Below are 18,848 nucleotides of genomic sequence, written 5' to 3'. Positions count from 1 at the left end.
TTCAGATATTTCCGTTTTCCCTGTCCACATTACAACGCGAAGACGGTGTTTCAAAATGTATTTACTTCAGAGAGTATTTCGGAGCAGTCGAAAAGCTCAGTTTTCGACAAAAACGGCATCTCAATGTGGATGGAAGGTCAAAACATAGAAAAAAATATGTGTTTCAAAAAGAAAATGTATTAGTGTGGATGTCGCCTAAAGCATTCTTTTTCCGCCTTCATTTTGTTGCATTCTAAATAAGCTTCCTGTGATCGCAGAAATGTCGTTTCCTGTCAGTAAGTGAAAATGAGAGTAAACAAATTTGAATTGACCTGCGTGACCATGTTTTTAGACCAAATCACTTGAAATAGTTACGACTTCAGAGCAAGCAAGTATGAACTTCCCAGAGTTGTGTCTAGAAGGGAACTGTTGGGCTGGGGAAAGTCTAACAAGATTCACACTTTCACATTCATACACTGTGTTTATTGCATTTATTTGGAGTCCCACAGAAATACTATACCACCCACTATCCCTAAGCCTAACAGTACCTTTGTATATTAAATTAGATTCTTGCATGATTTTTTCATCCAGACGGTTCTCTACTAGACACGACCACTTCCCAGGAGCCCTTAAAAGCTTTTGTTATATGTGAGAGATACTCTGTACTCTGATGGTGTTAACCTTGCTCTGTTCTGTTTCTTCAGGTGCCAGGATTCAGTATGAGAGGATAGGAAGTGATGTCACTATGCAGTGCGGCTCGCTGGACAGCGATGCCTCTGTAACGTGGAAGGTGAATGGTACTGACGTGAAGGCTCGCCGGCGAGAGGAAGGACCCCAGCTCATCCTGATGGAGGTGGACATGAGTAACAATGGCCTGTACAGCTGCTTCCAGAACCCTGATGGTCAGCGCCGAGACCAGATCAACCTCCGCGTTGGACGTAAGTCATGTCTATTTTTCCGTACTTCGCTTGCTTTTCTTGCTGGATCCATCATGCAGTTTTCCGCCTCTGTGGGATTGTTGAACAAAGCAATTTGTGCTGAAATTTTCTGAACAACCATTAATTTCTTCAGTTAATCTGTTAATCAGATCAGAGATATAGAAATAAATTTCAGCTGCTCATTAATAATGCTGGGATCCATTAGAAGGATATACAGAGTAGAAGGTGCTATATGCAGCCAGGAACAGCATAAGGTTTGATGACTTTTGCCTCTTTTTACTCTTACATTGTTAGTGTTTCTGGTTAAACTGGGTGGGCCAAGTTTCTAAACACCCAATAAATGACAATGATGTGTAAACATGGATGATCATGTGTTAATGTAATCATCTGTGTGACATTGAAAGTTGTTCAGAACAAGTTGTTTTTGTAGCTTAGTTTTAATAAATGCTCTTTTTGTAGGGCGAAGACATTTTGAGTTCTGAAAGTCACAGCAGGTGTCCAAGTTCTTTTATCTCACAAGATCAAGGAAAAACTGATTCATCATGATATGACTGCTTTAATGCTTTCTCTTAAGAACCCTCATGTAGTCTCTGCTTCACAGATCTTCATCTTAGGCTTTCTATCTTTTTATTTTGATTTTTTCTTCCTTTAATTCCCAATAGTCTTCCTGGGCCTCTGAATGACCCTGTGCAGTGTTTATCCCAACACTCCTTCTCCTAAACAAGTAATGTGCTTGCTTCCGCAACACTGTCCTCTCAGAGAGGCCAGAAACCTCTTGTTTGGATGTCTCCACTGTGTATTTAAAGAGTCTAATTATTAACAACAAGCGTCATTGTTTGACCCCAATTGGCCTTTGGTTCTCCTCCAGCCCTCGATCCAAAATCTTTCTCTCCACTCTTCTCCATGAAGCAGCTGTTTCTATCTGTGTGGGAGTCACCAGGGTGCGAGTATCGTGTCTTATCTATTTGGCGAGTGGATTTATGGGTCATGCTGGATTGTTTTTAAAGGGTTGTGCAGTATGATGTCATAGAAGATGCTGGGCAGGACAGATGTGCTCTTTCTGCAACACAGCTCTGATGAGCAATATAACAGGGTCATTAGCTGGACTTCAGGAATCTTATGGCACTTTTCCACTGCACGTTACGGTTCGACTCAACTCGACTTTGCTCGCTTTACTTTTCTGAGCTTGCTTTTCCACTGTAGTTTAGTGCCGCCTCAACGTGGGTGGGATTATAGGCTGATCGTCATAGTTGCACCACCTCTACTGCTGTGACATCATCTTAAACATGACAAACATTACTGACCATAAACAATAACACGACTGCTAGCTGTTAGCTACTAGCTCATAGTGCTGCATAAAGCAGTTGTTGCATGGTGATTTTACACAAGTGTAACAGTTAAATTGGCCTGGTTGTTTTAGAAGCAAGCTTTCCAGTAGCTGGTCAACTAAATAAAGTGAAGCTTTCAAGCAGAATATAGAGTTAACGTAACAAAATGTACCATCCGGTGGTAGCCGTGTGCGGCCAAGAGCTGAGACACTTCCTGAAAGACTTTTTCATTTCACGTCGTTCATTCGTTGCTAACGAGAGGAACGTCTGCTCCTCGTTTATTGACCACGGCTTGGTTTTGCGCACAGCCATTTCTTTTTACAATTTGAAAGTCGCGTGAACAAATGATACTGCTATCGCTGTTGCTAACTTTAAAACTAGCAGGTTGATGTCCCGTGTTGCAAATCCAGTGACGCTGGTAGTGACGATTCTCTCTGACCAATCAGTGATCTGCAGGGTTTTGACGTCACATTTAGTATCAGCTCGGCTCGCTTGGAACCTCGATCGAGGTGGTACTAAAAAAAGTACCAGGTACCAGGTACTATCCACAGTGGAAAACCCCCAAAAAGCGAGCAGAGTCGAGTCGAGTCGAGCTGTACCATGCAGTGGAAAAGCCCCATTAGAGGTGAGACCATGATGAACTAAGTAAGGTTTTATTGGCTGAAATGTGGTGCAATTTAGATACGGTGACCCCAAAAAGTATTTGGACGCTTCTTAAAAATATTTGAATGTCTTTGCATTACAAAATATCAAACCAAGTGTAATTTATTTTACAGAAAGATAGCTCAAGTACAGTTTTAAGCAAAACATCTCACAAAAAGAAGTGTGTTTGGTTTCAAATTATAAAACTATATAATGTGTATATAAAGTTATTTGTGCTGGAATTCCATGTGCAAAAGTAGTGCATCTGCCCCTTAATAATTTTGCAAATTGTTGGGCCTTTGCAGTAATACATTTATTTTATGTTTCATTTAATGGACATTTTTGCTTACTTTTGTATGGTAAATGATTTTGGTACTGTGTTGGGCTGCCACTGGATGGGTCCTGAATTATAAACAGTTAAGATCTACTGTATTAAACATCAACTATTTCTTAATCATATTGCATCGTGCAGCACTTTGGAACATGCAAAACACAGGTAAACAAAACTAGTTTTGTGTTACTTTGGAGAACATTTTGAATCTGTTTCGCTACTCTGTGAAAACCTTGGAGCTAAATTATGAACTGCTGTGCTGTAGCAAATGTGCAAAGTGCCGTAATCAATATTGGTGACAAGATGCTACCGTAACGCCGCCTGACGGCAATTTCATTGACTAATCAAATTAGAGGAATGGAGAGGGGAAAAGTGGAGATAAGTCCTCTTATGAGAACATGATGAGGAATGTGTTTCATCAGGCGAATCTGCATATTGCCGGGGCTCCTGAGAAAGACTGAATGAAATTTGATATCACATCATTAATACAAATAGTATAATTCCTTTAAAGGAATTTAATTTTAGACTTACAGTAATAAGGTCACACTGCAAAGAGCATGGATTAGAGTTTATTTATTGGCCAACAACACAGCTGATTTGCTGCTTTCTGGATGTCTGTCTCTGCAGCGTCACATAGCAAACAATATCTCTTAATATTGCAATTGTTTCTCATAGGCAGCAGTTAAATTAAATAGAGAACAAATGGAGACTTTGCTTGAGTCTCATATAGGGTTGGACATTCCAGCTTTAAATACAGAATTTTTATTTTTTTTTTCCAGAGGGACTCCAGCATGCACAAAGGTTAAAGAGGTCCACCCTAAAGCTTGTTTACATAGAAAACAAAAAACATGTAGGATGGACACAAAAACGTGTTCGTGTGAACAGCCCCTAATATGCTTAAAATGAAAACCGCTTAAATAAAATGTCCAGGAAAAAACTAATTTCTATAAATTTTCACTTTTAATAAACACAACCTTTTGCCAAATGAACTAAGCTGCAATCAATAGAGAAAGACAATATTTTTCTGTCAAGTATTTTCTTCCCCAATAAGCCTTTTCCATTTTTAAAGCTCAAAGAACCAGCATCCTGTTAAAAATTTGGGTCATCAGTCTGTAGACAGTAGGCATGACTAAAGAGTCAAAAATAGTATTTTATATTTAGTATAATAAAAAAAATTATATATATTTTTTTTTATTGCTAAAAAAAATTTTTTGTCTGGGTACAAGTCTTAGTAGTAACCATGCATTATAATGGAATTCTATGGGAGAGAAAATGCTTAACATGAAATAGTGTATTTCTCCTTGCATTACAGTGTCGTTGTTTTGGTAGTAAATAGTTTTTATAACAAGGGAAATGTAAAAAGAAAATCTCAAAAAAGTTTTTACTAAACCTGTACTGTACTGTACTTTAAAAATGCTGCCGTATGCAATCTAATGTCATGTCATGAATTACTGTTGTTTTTGAAATCACAGTGGTGAGAAACAGTTATCATGCACTCGAATGCTATATAATTCTGATTGAAAAAATGACAGAAGACATGCGCTGATTTTCATTGATCTTTTCCCCGGCTGCTTCTGAGAAGTGTTGAGTCCAAGTTATGTTTAACAGCTGATATCTCACAACTCGCGTGAAAGGTGTGTGTTTCAGGTCCATTTTCATGATTTGTGTTACATTCTCTGCAGTTTGGGTGTAAAACACTAAAATACGGGACAAACGGTGTCCTGTATGGATTTCATACGTAACATGACTTTGTTCCCTTAAATACGGGATGATTCCGTATTATACGGGGCGGTTGGCAACCCTAATCTCATACTTCTCAGATTTTTCTCCTTGGAGTAAATTATATAAACTGTGCTACCCATATTCATTTAATATCTCTACTTTACTGTACATTTATAATTGTATCATTTGTGTATATTTCTCCTAATATTTGAATTTTAGGAGATATGTCTGCATCAAATTTGATACAGTAAAAGTGCTCTAAGCAGTTTCAGCCATTTTGCTAACTTCTGCTAACTTCCGCTAGTTTGCTAAAAACACACGTCTTTCCAAAAAAACAAAAAACAAAAAAAAACTTGTTGCAAAGACTTCAGATCAGCCAACCTGATGTCAGCACATCTGAACATGCAAAAAGTATTTCCGATTGGCCACTATTCTAACTCGTACTCTTTGTCAACAATTGTGTTTTTTATGTCTATTGTCTGAAGGTGATTTTAGGAGATTATCTAAAGGTGTTTTTGTGGCTTGTGTCTAATGTAGTCTTAAACATTGACAAGTCGTTTAGCAGATATACACATTTAAGCCTTTCTCTTCCAGAATAAACAGATAAAAATACTGATGACGTGGTCTTGCATTAACAACATTTTTGTCCAATAAAATGTTCTCCAGAATAAGAATCACGGTTTATGGCTGTGGTGTAAATTAAAGGCTATCGCCCCAACTTCCATTTTCAATATAAAAATATGCTGCATGATCTCATGAAGATCACATGACTGTGGCAACATTTTTGCAAAATAATATTATGTGGTTCATTGCATGTATCGCAGCAGTTCCGAGGAGAAATGTCCAATGTGTAGCACTAAAAAGGAGTATTTTTTCCCCCCAAAACGATGAGGTTAAGGTTAATGCTCTGTCAAGTTTTAAAGCAACAAACCTACCTCCCTAACCTATTGGTCCCTACCCTAAACCAGTAATGAAAACCACTGGTTGCTGATGCAACCGCATCATTTTGTGGTGCTTCTATGACACTTTCAGCTCACATGATTTCCTTTATTTATATATTTATTTTTTCCTTTTTCTCCCAATTTGGAATGCCCAATTCCCAAAGTCCTTGTGGTCGCATAGTGATTCGCCTCAGTCCAGGTGGCAGAGGACGAATCCCAGTTGCATCTGAGACCATCAACCTGCACATCTTATCACATGGCTTGTTGAGCACATTACCACAGAGACATAGTGCGTGTGGAGGCTTCACGCCATCCACCGCGGCAACCACGCTCAACTCACCACACACCCCACCGAGAACAAACCACATTATAGTGACCACAAGGAGTTTACCCCATGTGACTCTACCCTCCCTAGCAACTGGGCCAATTTGGTTGCTTAGGAGACCTGGCTGGAGTCACTCAGCACGCCCTGGGGTTCGAACTAACAAGCTAGCAAACTCCATGGGTGGTAGCCAGTGTATTTTACCACTGAGCTACCCAGGCCCCATATGATTTCATTTATTAAACTTTATCGTAAACTGCTGTGCACAGGTTTTTATCAAGCTATGCAAAAAAGACAACAATGTAGCCTAAAAATTATTTTGAGTTTCAATTACACCCCTATGTCATTGTAATGTGTGGTCATCACTAAATTTTATTCATAATTAATCTGGCCCCTTTTTTTGTTGAACGAGATCCCTTACAAAAATCGAAACTAGCGGTAAACTTGCCGCAAATTTGCTACTCGTTATTTTCACATGCAAATTAGCTTTTGATTTGCCGCAAATGTTTTCCAGAAGTTTGCAGCTCTTCGCCTGTAGTTATGAACCTCCGGCAAACTTTTGGCAACAATGGACAATTTTCCGCATGTTTGCCGCAAAGTTCATTTGCATGTAAAAATTATCAGTGGTGAATTTACTGCAAGTTTGCGGCAAATTTGCCATGAACTCTCAGGGATTGCTGAACTGAACAACTGAATTGCCTGCTCCTCTCGTTCAGCCAGTCATGAACTGTCTGATTCATTTTGTTTGCAAACAAGTGTTACAGTACATTCAGTTCGTTTACAAATGAGATGTCTAGTCTCTATTGGCTCATGCTGTAATCAGTCTTTAAAAAAGCAGGTGAAAGCAACACAAATGGAATTTGTGTGTCTACAAATGTACGAAGACACTTAAAATAACCGTTTTTGCCACAAATGATAAGATAGCAGGTCTTGTTTTTCACATATTTTGTCAAATGCTGGGCTTCACCTTTATCAAGTTCAAGAAAAGCCAAAATATCTTACACTGTGCACCAAAGCATCCATGCCATTTGAACTGTATGATCTTCAGTCATTTTTCACATTCATAAATTGGGGATTATGTGTACTTATCTTAGTTCATTTCACCCCTTTCTCTCCCTGTTAAACGCGATTAACCCACATGCCGAACTGAACAAACGACTTGCATCCTCTCGTTCAGTCAGTCAGCAAACCTCATTCACAAATGAGATGAATGAGTGATTCAAGTATACCAGTACATTCAGGTCATTCATAAACGAGACGTCTTATCTCGTTCAGACTCAAATGACCGATTCGACTGGTTCAGTGAAGGGGCATATTAGTCAAACCATTGATATGCTGCTTCACAGCCCACACTCGAATGCTATTGGCTCGTGTTACTGTCAGTCTTTATAGGCTTGAAAAGCCACCAAAGCAGTCTTGCACTGAGTTCATTGGCTTCAAAAGGGAGAAACATTAGTGAACGAGAAATATTAGTCAGTGTACATCACTAAATACTAACCTTTGGAATGGGCTACAGATTGTTTTCTATTTATAAGACGCTGATTAATTCAATCCTGTCTTAAAACTCTATAAACACGTAAAGGTGAGAGAACATTTTCTTTCTCTGCAAGGATATCCTGCACAGAAACAGACTGTGAGCTTATGTCTGCTTCACTGTTGTGTTGTGTGGCCACACTGGGTCACGGGCAAGCCGGCTCATCTAACAAGGTAAGTTCTGCTGCTAAGTGCCTGAATGAGAATGGCATGGTCCCAATCCCACAGACAGGGAGTGGCCCCTCCGCAAGTACATCAAACACTCTGCATGTCTATCAAAAGAATCTTGCCAGGAATTTGAGGAGAAGAATCAGGTCTGGCCATTTACGAGGAATCCTTTAGCTCCTCAAAACAGACTCTTCAGTTACTTGTCATAACCACAACAGCTTGTACGTCAACTTTTACTGAGCAACCATAGAGAGAGGTTACATTTTCCCTGGTAATTATGGTGTTTTTGTTTGTGACCACAGATAGCTACTGATGGATCCAATTGTTGTAACCAGAAATATTGAAATTGAGAGACTAGCCCTCCTACATAAATCAAGTATTTGCCCCACCAGTCACGACCGCAACAAACGATGAGTGACAGGACATTTTATTGGCCATTTTGTTTCTTTTTCTGTGGCTTTGCACTGGGTAGCCTCGCTTACTGTGATTTCTCATTGGCTCAAAATACCACTTATCAAATACTTTTTTTGGCTGTTATTGTGTTGCCTTGAGCAGCCTTTTCACCAGATTGCATTGATATTGGTTAGGACTCAGTGTTAGAAAGGTATATTAAAGAATAACAGGAAATTATTGGATAGAAAGGTGAATTGGAAATGTTGCAGACGGATTCAAACCTATATTTCCCACATGAGCACCAAGGCTCAACCCATCAGGAGTAATAAAAATAATGTTTTTAATTCATATAATGCCTTTCCAAGTTCAGAGTATGTATGCTTACAGCTGTGTCAGGGCTCCAACCAGTTGCACCAACTTCGGTAACAGTCAATCAAAAAATCATAGAAATAAATGTTTTGATTTGTTGTTAGTATTCTGTTGCACTGAAATCTAAATGTTTTCTCATAATTTTGTAGCAGGCTTCCAAGGGTAGTGAAAACAGTATGAATTGTTTACCAAGTATTGTCAAATCTTTCTTCCTCAAAATTACTAAAAGAATTGTTAAGGAACCAAACTGTTGAGGAACCAATTGTAAAGTGGAATCATAACCAGAATTGTTAAATTCTTGACAATTCCCAACCTATTCAAGAATCTATTTTTATATTTATTTTTTTTCTGTAATAAAATCTATCATGTTGAACTATTAAGTACCAGTAACTATAATGCAACCATTCTACTGTTTTTCTACTGTTTTGGTCATGTTGTTTTATATTTTGTGCTTGAGTTGAACTTTTGGAATAACTGCCTACAAAACTCTGTGACTTGAGGATAAATAATGACCTTTCTCAAAATGCTTCTCATCCATCAAACATCTATAATGCTGTCTTGAAACACTCAGTAAGATTAATACACTCCTTGGTAGCATTAATGTTTGGCAGGAAATAAGATGCATAAGCATAACAATGCTTACTAATAATGCCCTCTTCTTGTGAACTCTGTGTGGCACAATACGATTGATCTTACATTAACTTTTTCTGAAAGTTCTCCAGCCCAAATATCTTAAATCCATAAAATTTCTCCATTAACTTTTTTTTTTTTTTTTTACTGATGCAGGGCTGAAAAGCATTTCTAAAAAAAAGTATGAGGGCATAAAACAGCATAGCTACCAGCAAGTTTACGCTTGTAGATTTCCAAACTTGCAACATCCTTTTTGGCTGTTGTTTCTTTTCTACTGCTTCTCCACTTAGCTGTAAGAAACAAGAGAAAGCCATTAAAGTGGCATGTTCTCTCTGCCCTGGGAAAGAACTGCTGTACAACAGGACAAAGTGCTTGGTCTAGAGTAAGCAATGCTAAGGGTTCAAGCAGAACCACAAAGTATGCGCGGGGAAGTGAGTTATGCTGTTGTCAGTGATAGTTCGCTTGTGTTGGGCTACTTTGCGATGGTTGTCAGGGAGGAGGTTGGAGAGAAGACATATGTTGAGGTCCTCACGGCTTTATTTGTGCTCACAATGGTGGTGGAACTATTAAACTTTCATTACCATACTGAATGCAGAGGCAAACAAAAGCATTAAACTGCTCGCTCCAATGGCTGTGTGGTGTTATACTGTATCTGGGAAGGGATGACATAGGGAATTATCAAAATGCTATGTCAAAACTGTTAAGTTCCTCTGTGGTTTTCCCAAGATATGCATCATTATATATATATATATATATATATATATATATATATATATATATATATATATATATATACCTGTATATATACTGTATGTATATATATATATATATATATATATATATATATATATATATATATATATATATATATATATACTAAGGAGCACATTGCTAACCCATTTTGCCACAATTCAAATTCTGCAGTGTACAAATCTAATGCCTGGCTAAACTAATATCAAGTCAACATGATCAAACAGGATCAAACAATGTTGCTTAAATGAAAAAAAAAAAAAAAAAAAAGGGTAACGCTCCAAAAGTGTCCATCTGACACTTGAGTACATAGACCAACAATTAAAAAATAGTGCAGATTGAAGTAAACCAATAACAGGGTTATTTTTAATAATAAATAAAGAAAATAAAACCATTTAAAGCCACTTTTTGTATTGGCTAAATACTTTATTTGTCTGCTGCCACAATATATGCATATGATGCAATGTATTTAAATTATATGAATCATAATATTTAATATATAATACAGTATATATACATTTTTATGATTAACTTAATTATTATATACTAAATTCTTTATTTGGGGGCCTTTTTCAGTAAATATTTATGTGATTAATTGTGATACATTTAATTAATTCATCTACACATGTAATTAATTCTATTAAAATTGTAATTTATTTTCATTGTAATATGTTTAACAGCCAAATTTTAATAGATTTGACAAAAAATGTAATCAATTGACAGCCCTGATGTATATATGTTCGCCTGGTCCGATGAGTCACGTTTTTTCTTTTTTTTTTGCACCACATGGACGGCCGTGGCATCAATTTGACATGTGCCACCTACCTAAACATCGTTGCAGACCAGGTACACCCCTTCATGGCAATGGTATTCTCTGATGGCAGTGGCTTCTTTCAGCAGGATAATGCACCCTGCCACACTGCACACATTGTTCAGGAATGGTTTGAGGAACATGATCAAGTGTTCAAGGTGTTGCCCAGACTTCCAAATTCCCCAGATCTCAATCCGATTGAGCATCTGTGGGATGTGCTGGACCAACAATTTCGATCGACGGCTTCTCCACCTCGCAACTTACAGGACTTGTGGAATCTGCTGCTAATGTCTTAGTGCCAGATACCACAGGACATCCTCAGGGGTTTTGTAGAGTCCATGCCTTGGAGGGTCGGAGCTGTTTTGGTGGCACACAGAGGACCAACAGCATATTAGGCAGGTGATCATAATAATTTGGCTCATCGGTGTATAATCATACTCAACAAAGTGAAAATCTAATGTCTGCCTATACTTATATCAAGCTCAACATAAGTTCAAGTTTCACGGTTGAATTTTTCCCATATTCGCATATTTGTGCTCAACTAAAATTGCAACTATTAAGCACAAATTTTCATTATAGCAAAAATTCACTAAATATATGATTCCCTTACCCCTTAAGGGACAGAAAATGAAAATTACATTCAACCGCACACCCCCACTAATGAGTCTGAATTACAATGTGCTGACCACTTCAGATCATGTCTTAGCCCATAAAATTGTTTGGTTCATTTCTTTTGCAAGATGGGCCCAGTTTTTGTTTGTCTTTCGTTAAGGCTGAGCTCTCTTTTCCTGACAGCCATATTTTTTATTGCATGTGATTGATATTTTGTTTACTGTTGAGATCCTCTGGGATTGTGGAGAATGGGTCGGCCAAATGTAGCATACAGTAATTACATCAGAGCTGGAGAGAAAAACTAGAAAAACAGACTCACCCAGAACAAGAGGCCCAGATTCGTTGTAGCTCTTTCATTACTACATTTCTTTAGAATTTAAGGAAACAAAAATGTCTGCATGCCCTCTGGCATTACATTGAGTTATTTAAAAACAGGCATCTTGGGATAGATCAGACACCTGAAATCACAATAAATAAATAAATAAATAAATACATAAATAAATAAATAAATATAAACTATTTATGGCTATCACTTCTGTGCATAGAGCAAGAATAGCATTCTAAAAACACATAGGGCTTTCAATTCAACATGAACCTCTGTTTGTGACCCATTTGTGACCAAGCAAGTACTTGATTTTATCCATCGGGAACTGATTGGACAGTAAAAGTGGGTGTTACATACCAGAATGGAGGCAGGTGGTTGGAGAGGAGGGGGTGAAAACATATAATATAATTTTTTTTAATACTGGCAGCAAATGTATATGAGTTTTCCATTTTATGATCTTCGCAGTTGCAAGTTGTTAAATAAAATAAAATAAATAAATCTATATGTATCTTAATCATTTGACCTTCCATCTGGATAAATGTAGAACATTTCATTATTAGCAGGGATTTACACTGAACAGGAGTGAGAACTAAAGGAAAGAGAGTTTACATGACATACTGAATTATTCTACTGTAGATTAATGCCATTTGCAACCCGTCTCATCCTTTAACTTAGCTCCAAATTACAAGCTTCTTTCTCCAGGATTTCCTCTCTAATCAAATTCCCCCAATTCTATCTATACTGTCTGCCTTTCCTCAAGCTGAAGAGGGAGATGCAAAAAGAGAAAATATAAAGAAAGATTCTTACAAACCCATCGCAGGCCATCGGAATGTTCTAGCCAAAGCTTTAACATGTTATTAGGCATGCATATGGTTACTGTCAAACATTTTTAAACACAAGAGGGATGTGGGTCTGAAAAGCAAGGAAATCAATAAGTAATTTACTTTTTTGTGCTTCATTTCCTCAGGCATAACCTTATTCCCTAGTAACATAATAGTTTTGTTATTTATAGCTGAAGTAGACAATGCCAATACACACTGAACATGGTTGTGGATTCTGGAGAATGATGTGTATCTTGCACTATGAATCCATGTTTTGTATCAGTTTTCAGTGTACTGGGGAAAAATTGGTAGTAATTAGAAGGAAATTAATTGAATAATGTGTTACATTGCAGAAAAACATTTTCTTAATCTTTTTCTTTTTTTTTTTTTTTTTTGTCCTGTAAAAATATCTAAACATGCTTTAAACAAGATGAAAATACTTCTGAAGTTAAATATTTTTTTGCAGTGTACATAACATAATGAAAAAAATGTCAAATGTGATAAAAAGAGAAAAGCAACCTCTTCTGCAAATCTGCAAACCCTCCACCCCAAACATCTGCATCCACTCAGCCGATCTGAACATTTTCAGGATGGGCTCGAAAACAGTAGCTAAGCTACGAACATTACAGAACACACATTCTGTATGCCATCAAAAGGAACCATGTTGGATTAGCCACTGCTTTTAGAGTGTGTGTAATCTTAACAGGGCAACAATACAAACTGTTGGACTTATACCCTCATGTTTATTTTCCAAACAAAAAAGAAGAAATGCAGAACTCCGCTCCTCAGAACCCACGCATAAGTTCTTGGCTAGATGAAGCAAATCAAAACATGACAAAACATGAGAGCAGCTTCTTGTGGATGAGCCGGTTTTATTGTGGAATAACACGACGGTATTGATCTTGGCTCGATTGGAATTCTAAGTATTGGGCTCTAGCTTTTTTTTCATCTGCTGTCAACAGACGTCTGTGTATCCCACACTGAGTTAGCTCATCATGCTGAAAACCTGGTGAAGCTGTTTATCTGTGAAGGCTTAACTTCAAAAGACAGCCCACACACATGCACAAAAAACTCACTCACACACACTTCCCAGCTCCTCTAGGGTGGGGTTATGTGTGTGTGTGTGTGTGTGTTTGTACTGGGAGGCTCAGATAGCACCGGCACCTGTCACAGCCCAACATCCAGGAAGAGCAAATAAACATACTATAGCTCATCTGTGTCAATGAATAGCAACTACAGTTTTGATGCTGCTGCTATTTTGAATAACTTCTGAGTTATTTCAAAATTGATGACATTTTCAAGATGAAATCTTTATTTTGGCTTGAATAAAAAATATTTCAGTTTTCAACAGGCCATCAGGGCAAAATTTAACTATACTTACCTAGTTAGTGCCTACCCACCAACCTACCTAAACTTACATACCCACCCACCTACCTCACCTACCCAATCCCCCAACAACTTACCTAGCCTACCAAACCACCCACCTACTACCTAGCCAAACCACCCAACCACCCACTTACCTTAACCTCTGACATTTCTGCCAACCCTACCCAGTCACCACGCTAAGTACCTACCTAAGCTTACTCACCCACCCACCTACCTAACATAAGCCTACACACCCACTCACCTAACTAACTTATACACCTACCTAACCTATTCCAACCTACCTACCTACCTAACCTACCACTAACTGACCTTCCGAGCCTACCCAACCAAGTCAAAACAGCTTTACAGAAAATTATGTTGTTGTATACCTTTTTTTTTTTTAAACCTACCCTAAACCTTCCCACCCATCCACCCAACCAACCCAAAAACTACCTACCTACCTAACCTACTCACTCACCTTCCTACCTAGCCAAACCACCAACCCACATAACTAGCTATCCCACCCTCCCACTTTTACCTTACCTCTGACTATTCTACCAACCCTAACAATCACCCACCAACCTACTTAACTAAACTTACTCAACCACCCATCTACATACCCTAAACCTACCCACCCACCCAACCAACCCTCCCACCCACCCACATCCCTTGCTATCCCACCCTCCCACTTTCACATAACCTCAGACTATTCTACCAACCTTAACAATTACCCATCAACTTACCTAACTAAACTTACTAAACCACAACCTTCCTACCCTAAACCTAGCCACCCACCCAACCCAAAAATCACCTATCTACCTAACCACTCACCTTCCTACCAAGCCAAACCACCAACCCCTATACCTACAGTAGCTATCCCACCCTCCCACTTTCACCTGACCTCCCCAATCACCCTACCTAGCTCTACCCAACCACCTGTCTACCTTAACCTACCCACCCATCTACCCGAACCACCAAATTACCTACATAACTCACCCAATCACATATACACCCCTTTAACTACCCTTCCCACCCATCTACTTATCTGCTTACCTAACCTACCCAACCACCTACCTACCTACCCACCTTTCTACCTAGCCTAACCACCAACCCACATACCTAACTATCCTACCCACCCACTTAGTCTAACCTTTCTGCTGACCCATCTACCTGAACTACCAAATTACCTACCTACCACACCCAATCAAGCAGCTAACTACCCTTCCCACCCATCTACCTACCTACCAACTTAACCTACTCATCTACATGCTTACCTTCAGTAATTAGAAGAAGACTTGTATTTTATCATTCTTACCCAGTTGGGAAAGACAATTGTGCATTTGCCTAGAATTGCAGCTTATTCAAACATGACAAATGGGTACAGGACAACCTTTTTCTGCAAAACTGAGCCAAAATCAAGAGATAAATTCCTGATACACATAGCTTAAACACCCCTTAATTATTCTGCCACCTCCACCTCCATCATATGTTCTGTGAGTCTGCCTTTTGCTTACATTGTTACTCTGATTAATTAAGAATTTAACAAAGAGCCTGAGCAGAAGCCACATCTATCTGTGCATCTATCTAAATTGACAACATAAGACTTCAACTAAGGAAACATCTCACTGAGCACTCTGCACAAAAAAATAAAAATAAATTCCAGCACTCATTTCCTGTTCCCTGCAGTATGTGCGCACATGCCTTGGGTGTGTACTCTGCTCAGATAGGGAATTAAACAACAGCAGTGTGTGGGGAGTGGGTTTGATAATAAGACATGGAGGGTCTTACACATCACACTCTGTGAAATACTCTTGAAATTCTTTTGAAGTTGGATAAGATAAAAAAGGAAGCTGTGTGAGCATGTTTTCCCTGTATAGTTGTTTCTACTTTTTCTTTTTTTAACTGTGACAGCTTCAAATACCTCATAATATGGCTTGATGAGCACAGTTTTCATTCATGCATTGACATATTTCCTATTGAAACATGAAGTTGGGGCAGGACATATTGAAGAGCTCATCCTACAGTATATTTGAAAATCCAATAGCCTATAATTAATGTCAGAGATGTGAACCATAATTTACTTCTTGCTAATGCTTGTCAGTGGCAGGTAGGGGGAAGGGCATTCTTATTCTAAAGATTATTTATTTTGACAAAAGTTTATAAATTCCCAATGGTAATAAATTAAGTCATAGACATTCATAGAGAATTCTATAGATTCAAAATAAGTATATCTGCTTGGTCAGTATTTAGCTGTCCACTAGCATATTGATTGCTTCAAAGCATACAGACATGGAGTTAAAGCCACAAAACTCCATTTCATGGCATCTTAAACGTTCTCTTTAAAGGTTTAAAAGTTCCCTGTTTGCGGAAACGCACCAAAATAATTTCCCCTTTCACTAAATATGGAAAACAGCTGGTTTGAATTATGAATAAAATCAATTGCTCGAGCTGCCCACCAAAGAAATGCCACTAGGCGGCTAATAGGTGTTGCAGCTCTTAGCAATATTTCCTTTTTTAACAGGAAAAACTGGCTTCAGAGTTTTTCCAAAAATCTCCCTGGTTGTGCCTCACTGGCTCTGCAGAGATATGCGAATAATGGACATCGCCTCACACTCCACTGACTTGCTATACTACCTCATTAATGTGCAAAAGATTAATCAGGTGCTGAATACTAAACCATTTTATAAATATAGTCCCCATAAATGCTTAATTTGGATTTATAAAATGGATAGTTATGACTCTAAATCCTGATTGGATGAGCCATGTTCAAAGCCGTTTTTAAAATGCAGATAAAAGCGCATTCTTTATTAATGCACCAAGTTGCTTTGTTGCAAACTAATCTGGTTATTATTAATAATAAAATGTTACTGTCAATTGAAAATTGGTGTCTTATATCATATAGTTGATGCCGCCATTTTATAAAATTAAAAAAGACACTCATGTCAATGCATTACAGTGATTTTACCTCGTCAAGGGAGATTTAGATTCCCTGCTCCATGTCATGCTTAAAAACACCCCTTACCTGTGTTAAAAGGACTGTAACATCCACTCATGTTTTATTGCTTTATTATACGATTTCCTAGGGCCATCATTGTAACTTTAACCTGATAATCACAACTCTCTAGTAATTTGAAGGCCGTTTAAGCCTTTTTGCTGCAAGGACATTATTTTCATCTGGATAAACGGGCCTTCATTTAGAGATGAAAAATAAACTGTGTTCATTATGATTAGGATCTTAGCCAAGCATATAAATAATGTAGTAATAATGCTGTACAGTCTATCTCTGCTCCCCCTAGAGGAACTTCACCTTGGCTGTAACGAGGGCAGTGCCAGGCTCATACTGTGAATTATTAAAGCCCTGAGCAATTACAAAAATTACACAACATGCCATAGAAGGCTATTAACATGAGCTGCATTGGCGCTTTCTCCATTTGATTGCATTTGAAACGGGTTTAGGTCGGTCAAGTTCTGCACTAAGTGGCTCTCCAGTTGAACTTTTGATTTCTTCTTAGCATGAATTTGTCTTGCACACTGAGTATTGAACTTGAACTCATAAGCAGCACTGCATTTTGCACACTGTTGGTTTACTGTTGATCAGGTCAGCCTCTCTCTTTAATTTCAAACCATTTCAAAAAAGTGTAATTGACTTGATAAGCATAGATTTACATATATTATGTATTACATCCAGTTTTTACTACATTTACACTGTTCCAAACCTTGTGACCTGCATACATACCCTTGTAAAACATGTTTGTCAGAAGTTTGCAGGTCTTTATTGGTAGTGGTGAAATTGTATCAACATTTAGCAGTTATTTGGCAAACCTTTGGGAAATATTAACCTGTAGTGACAAATAATTCTTTGGCAAATCTTTGGCAAGTATCAACCATTACTGACAAACAGTTCTTTGGTGAACTTTGGCAAATATCAACCACTAATTGCAAACTGTTCTTTGGCAAACTTTTGGCAAATATCAATCAATACTGACAAACCATTCTTTGGTGAACCTTTGGCATATTTTAACCACTAATGCCAAACAGTCATTTAGTGAAGCTTTGGCAGATATCAGCAATGACTGGCAAACATTTCTTTGGCAAACCTTTAGTAAATATCAACCACTACTGGCAAACAGTTCTTTGGCAAACCATTGGGAAATATTATCCTTTAGTGACAAACAATTCTTTAGGGAACCTTTGGCAAATATCCACCACCACTGGCAAACAGTTCTTTGGCAAACCTTTGGCAAATATCTACTACTACTTACAAACAGTTCATTGGCAAACCTTTGGGAAATATTAACCTTTTGCGACAAACAGTTCTTTGGCAAACCTTTGGTAAATATCAACCACTACTGACTAACAGTTCTTTGGTGAATCTTTGGCAAATATCAACCACCACTGGCAAACAGTTGTTGTTGTTTTTTTTTTGTTTTTTTTCGGCAAACATTTGACAAATATTATCTATTACTGGTAAACAGTTCTTTGGCAAACATGAACCACTACTGGCAAACAGTTCTTTGGCAAACTTATGGCAAATATCTACACTACTGGAAAAGAGTTTTACAGATGTATTCCACTACTGGTAAAGAGTTATGGCAAACCTGTGGCAAAAATCCATCACAGCTGTGTGTGAGGAGGAAGAGGGCAGGGCCAGGCCGTGACTATGTATGCCCGGCCCCCAGTCGGGCTAATCAGCCAAGGAGAGGAATAAGTGCAGTGTGATGTGGCAGTTCGAGAGGGAGAAAGCCACACACATAGCTACCGTGTGTACATTTATGTTTTGTGTCTTTTTGTTTAAGTTCTTATAAATAAAATAAATAAATAAAATATTACTTTGACTGTTCAGCCGGTTCCCGCCTCCTCCTTTCCCA

At 38.1% G+C, this 18,848-nt stretch overlaps 1 protein-coding gene across 1 annotated transcript in view; it reads left to right on the top strand.

The window, feature by feature from the left end:
- LOC127434049 (ciliary neurotrophic factor receptor subunit alpha-like) overlaps positions 1-18,848 on the top strand; it is a 290,499-nt gene that overhangs the window by 145,451 nt on the left and 126,200 nt on the right. Inside the window, exon 3 of the mRNA XM_051686497.1 lies at positions 684-917. Coding sequence (XP_051542457.1) covers positions 684-917 — 234 coding nt within the window. The remainder of the gene's footprint in view (positions 1-683; positions 918-18,848) is intronic.

Source organism: Myxocyprinus asiaticus, chromosome 43, assembly GCF_019703515.2.
Source record: "Myxocyprinus asiaticus isolate MX2 ecotype Aquarium Trade chromosome 43, UBuf_Myxa_2, whole genome shotgun sequence".
In the NCBI taxonomy this organism is placed as follows: domain Eukaryota; kingdom Metazoa; phylum Chordata; class Actinopteri; order Cypriniformes; family Catostomidae; genus Myxocyprinus; species Myxocyprinus asiaticus.
Note: the sequence above shows the minus strand (reverse complement) of the source record. Positions and strands in the feature narration are given on the sequence as shown.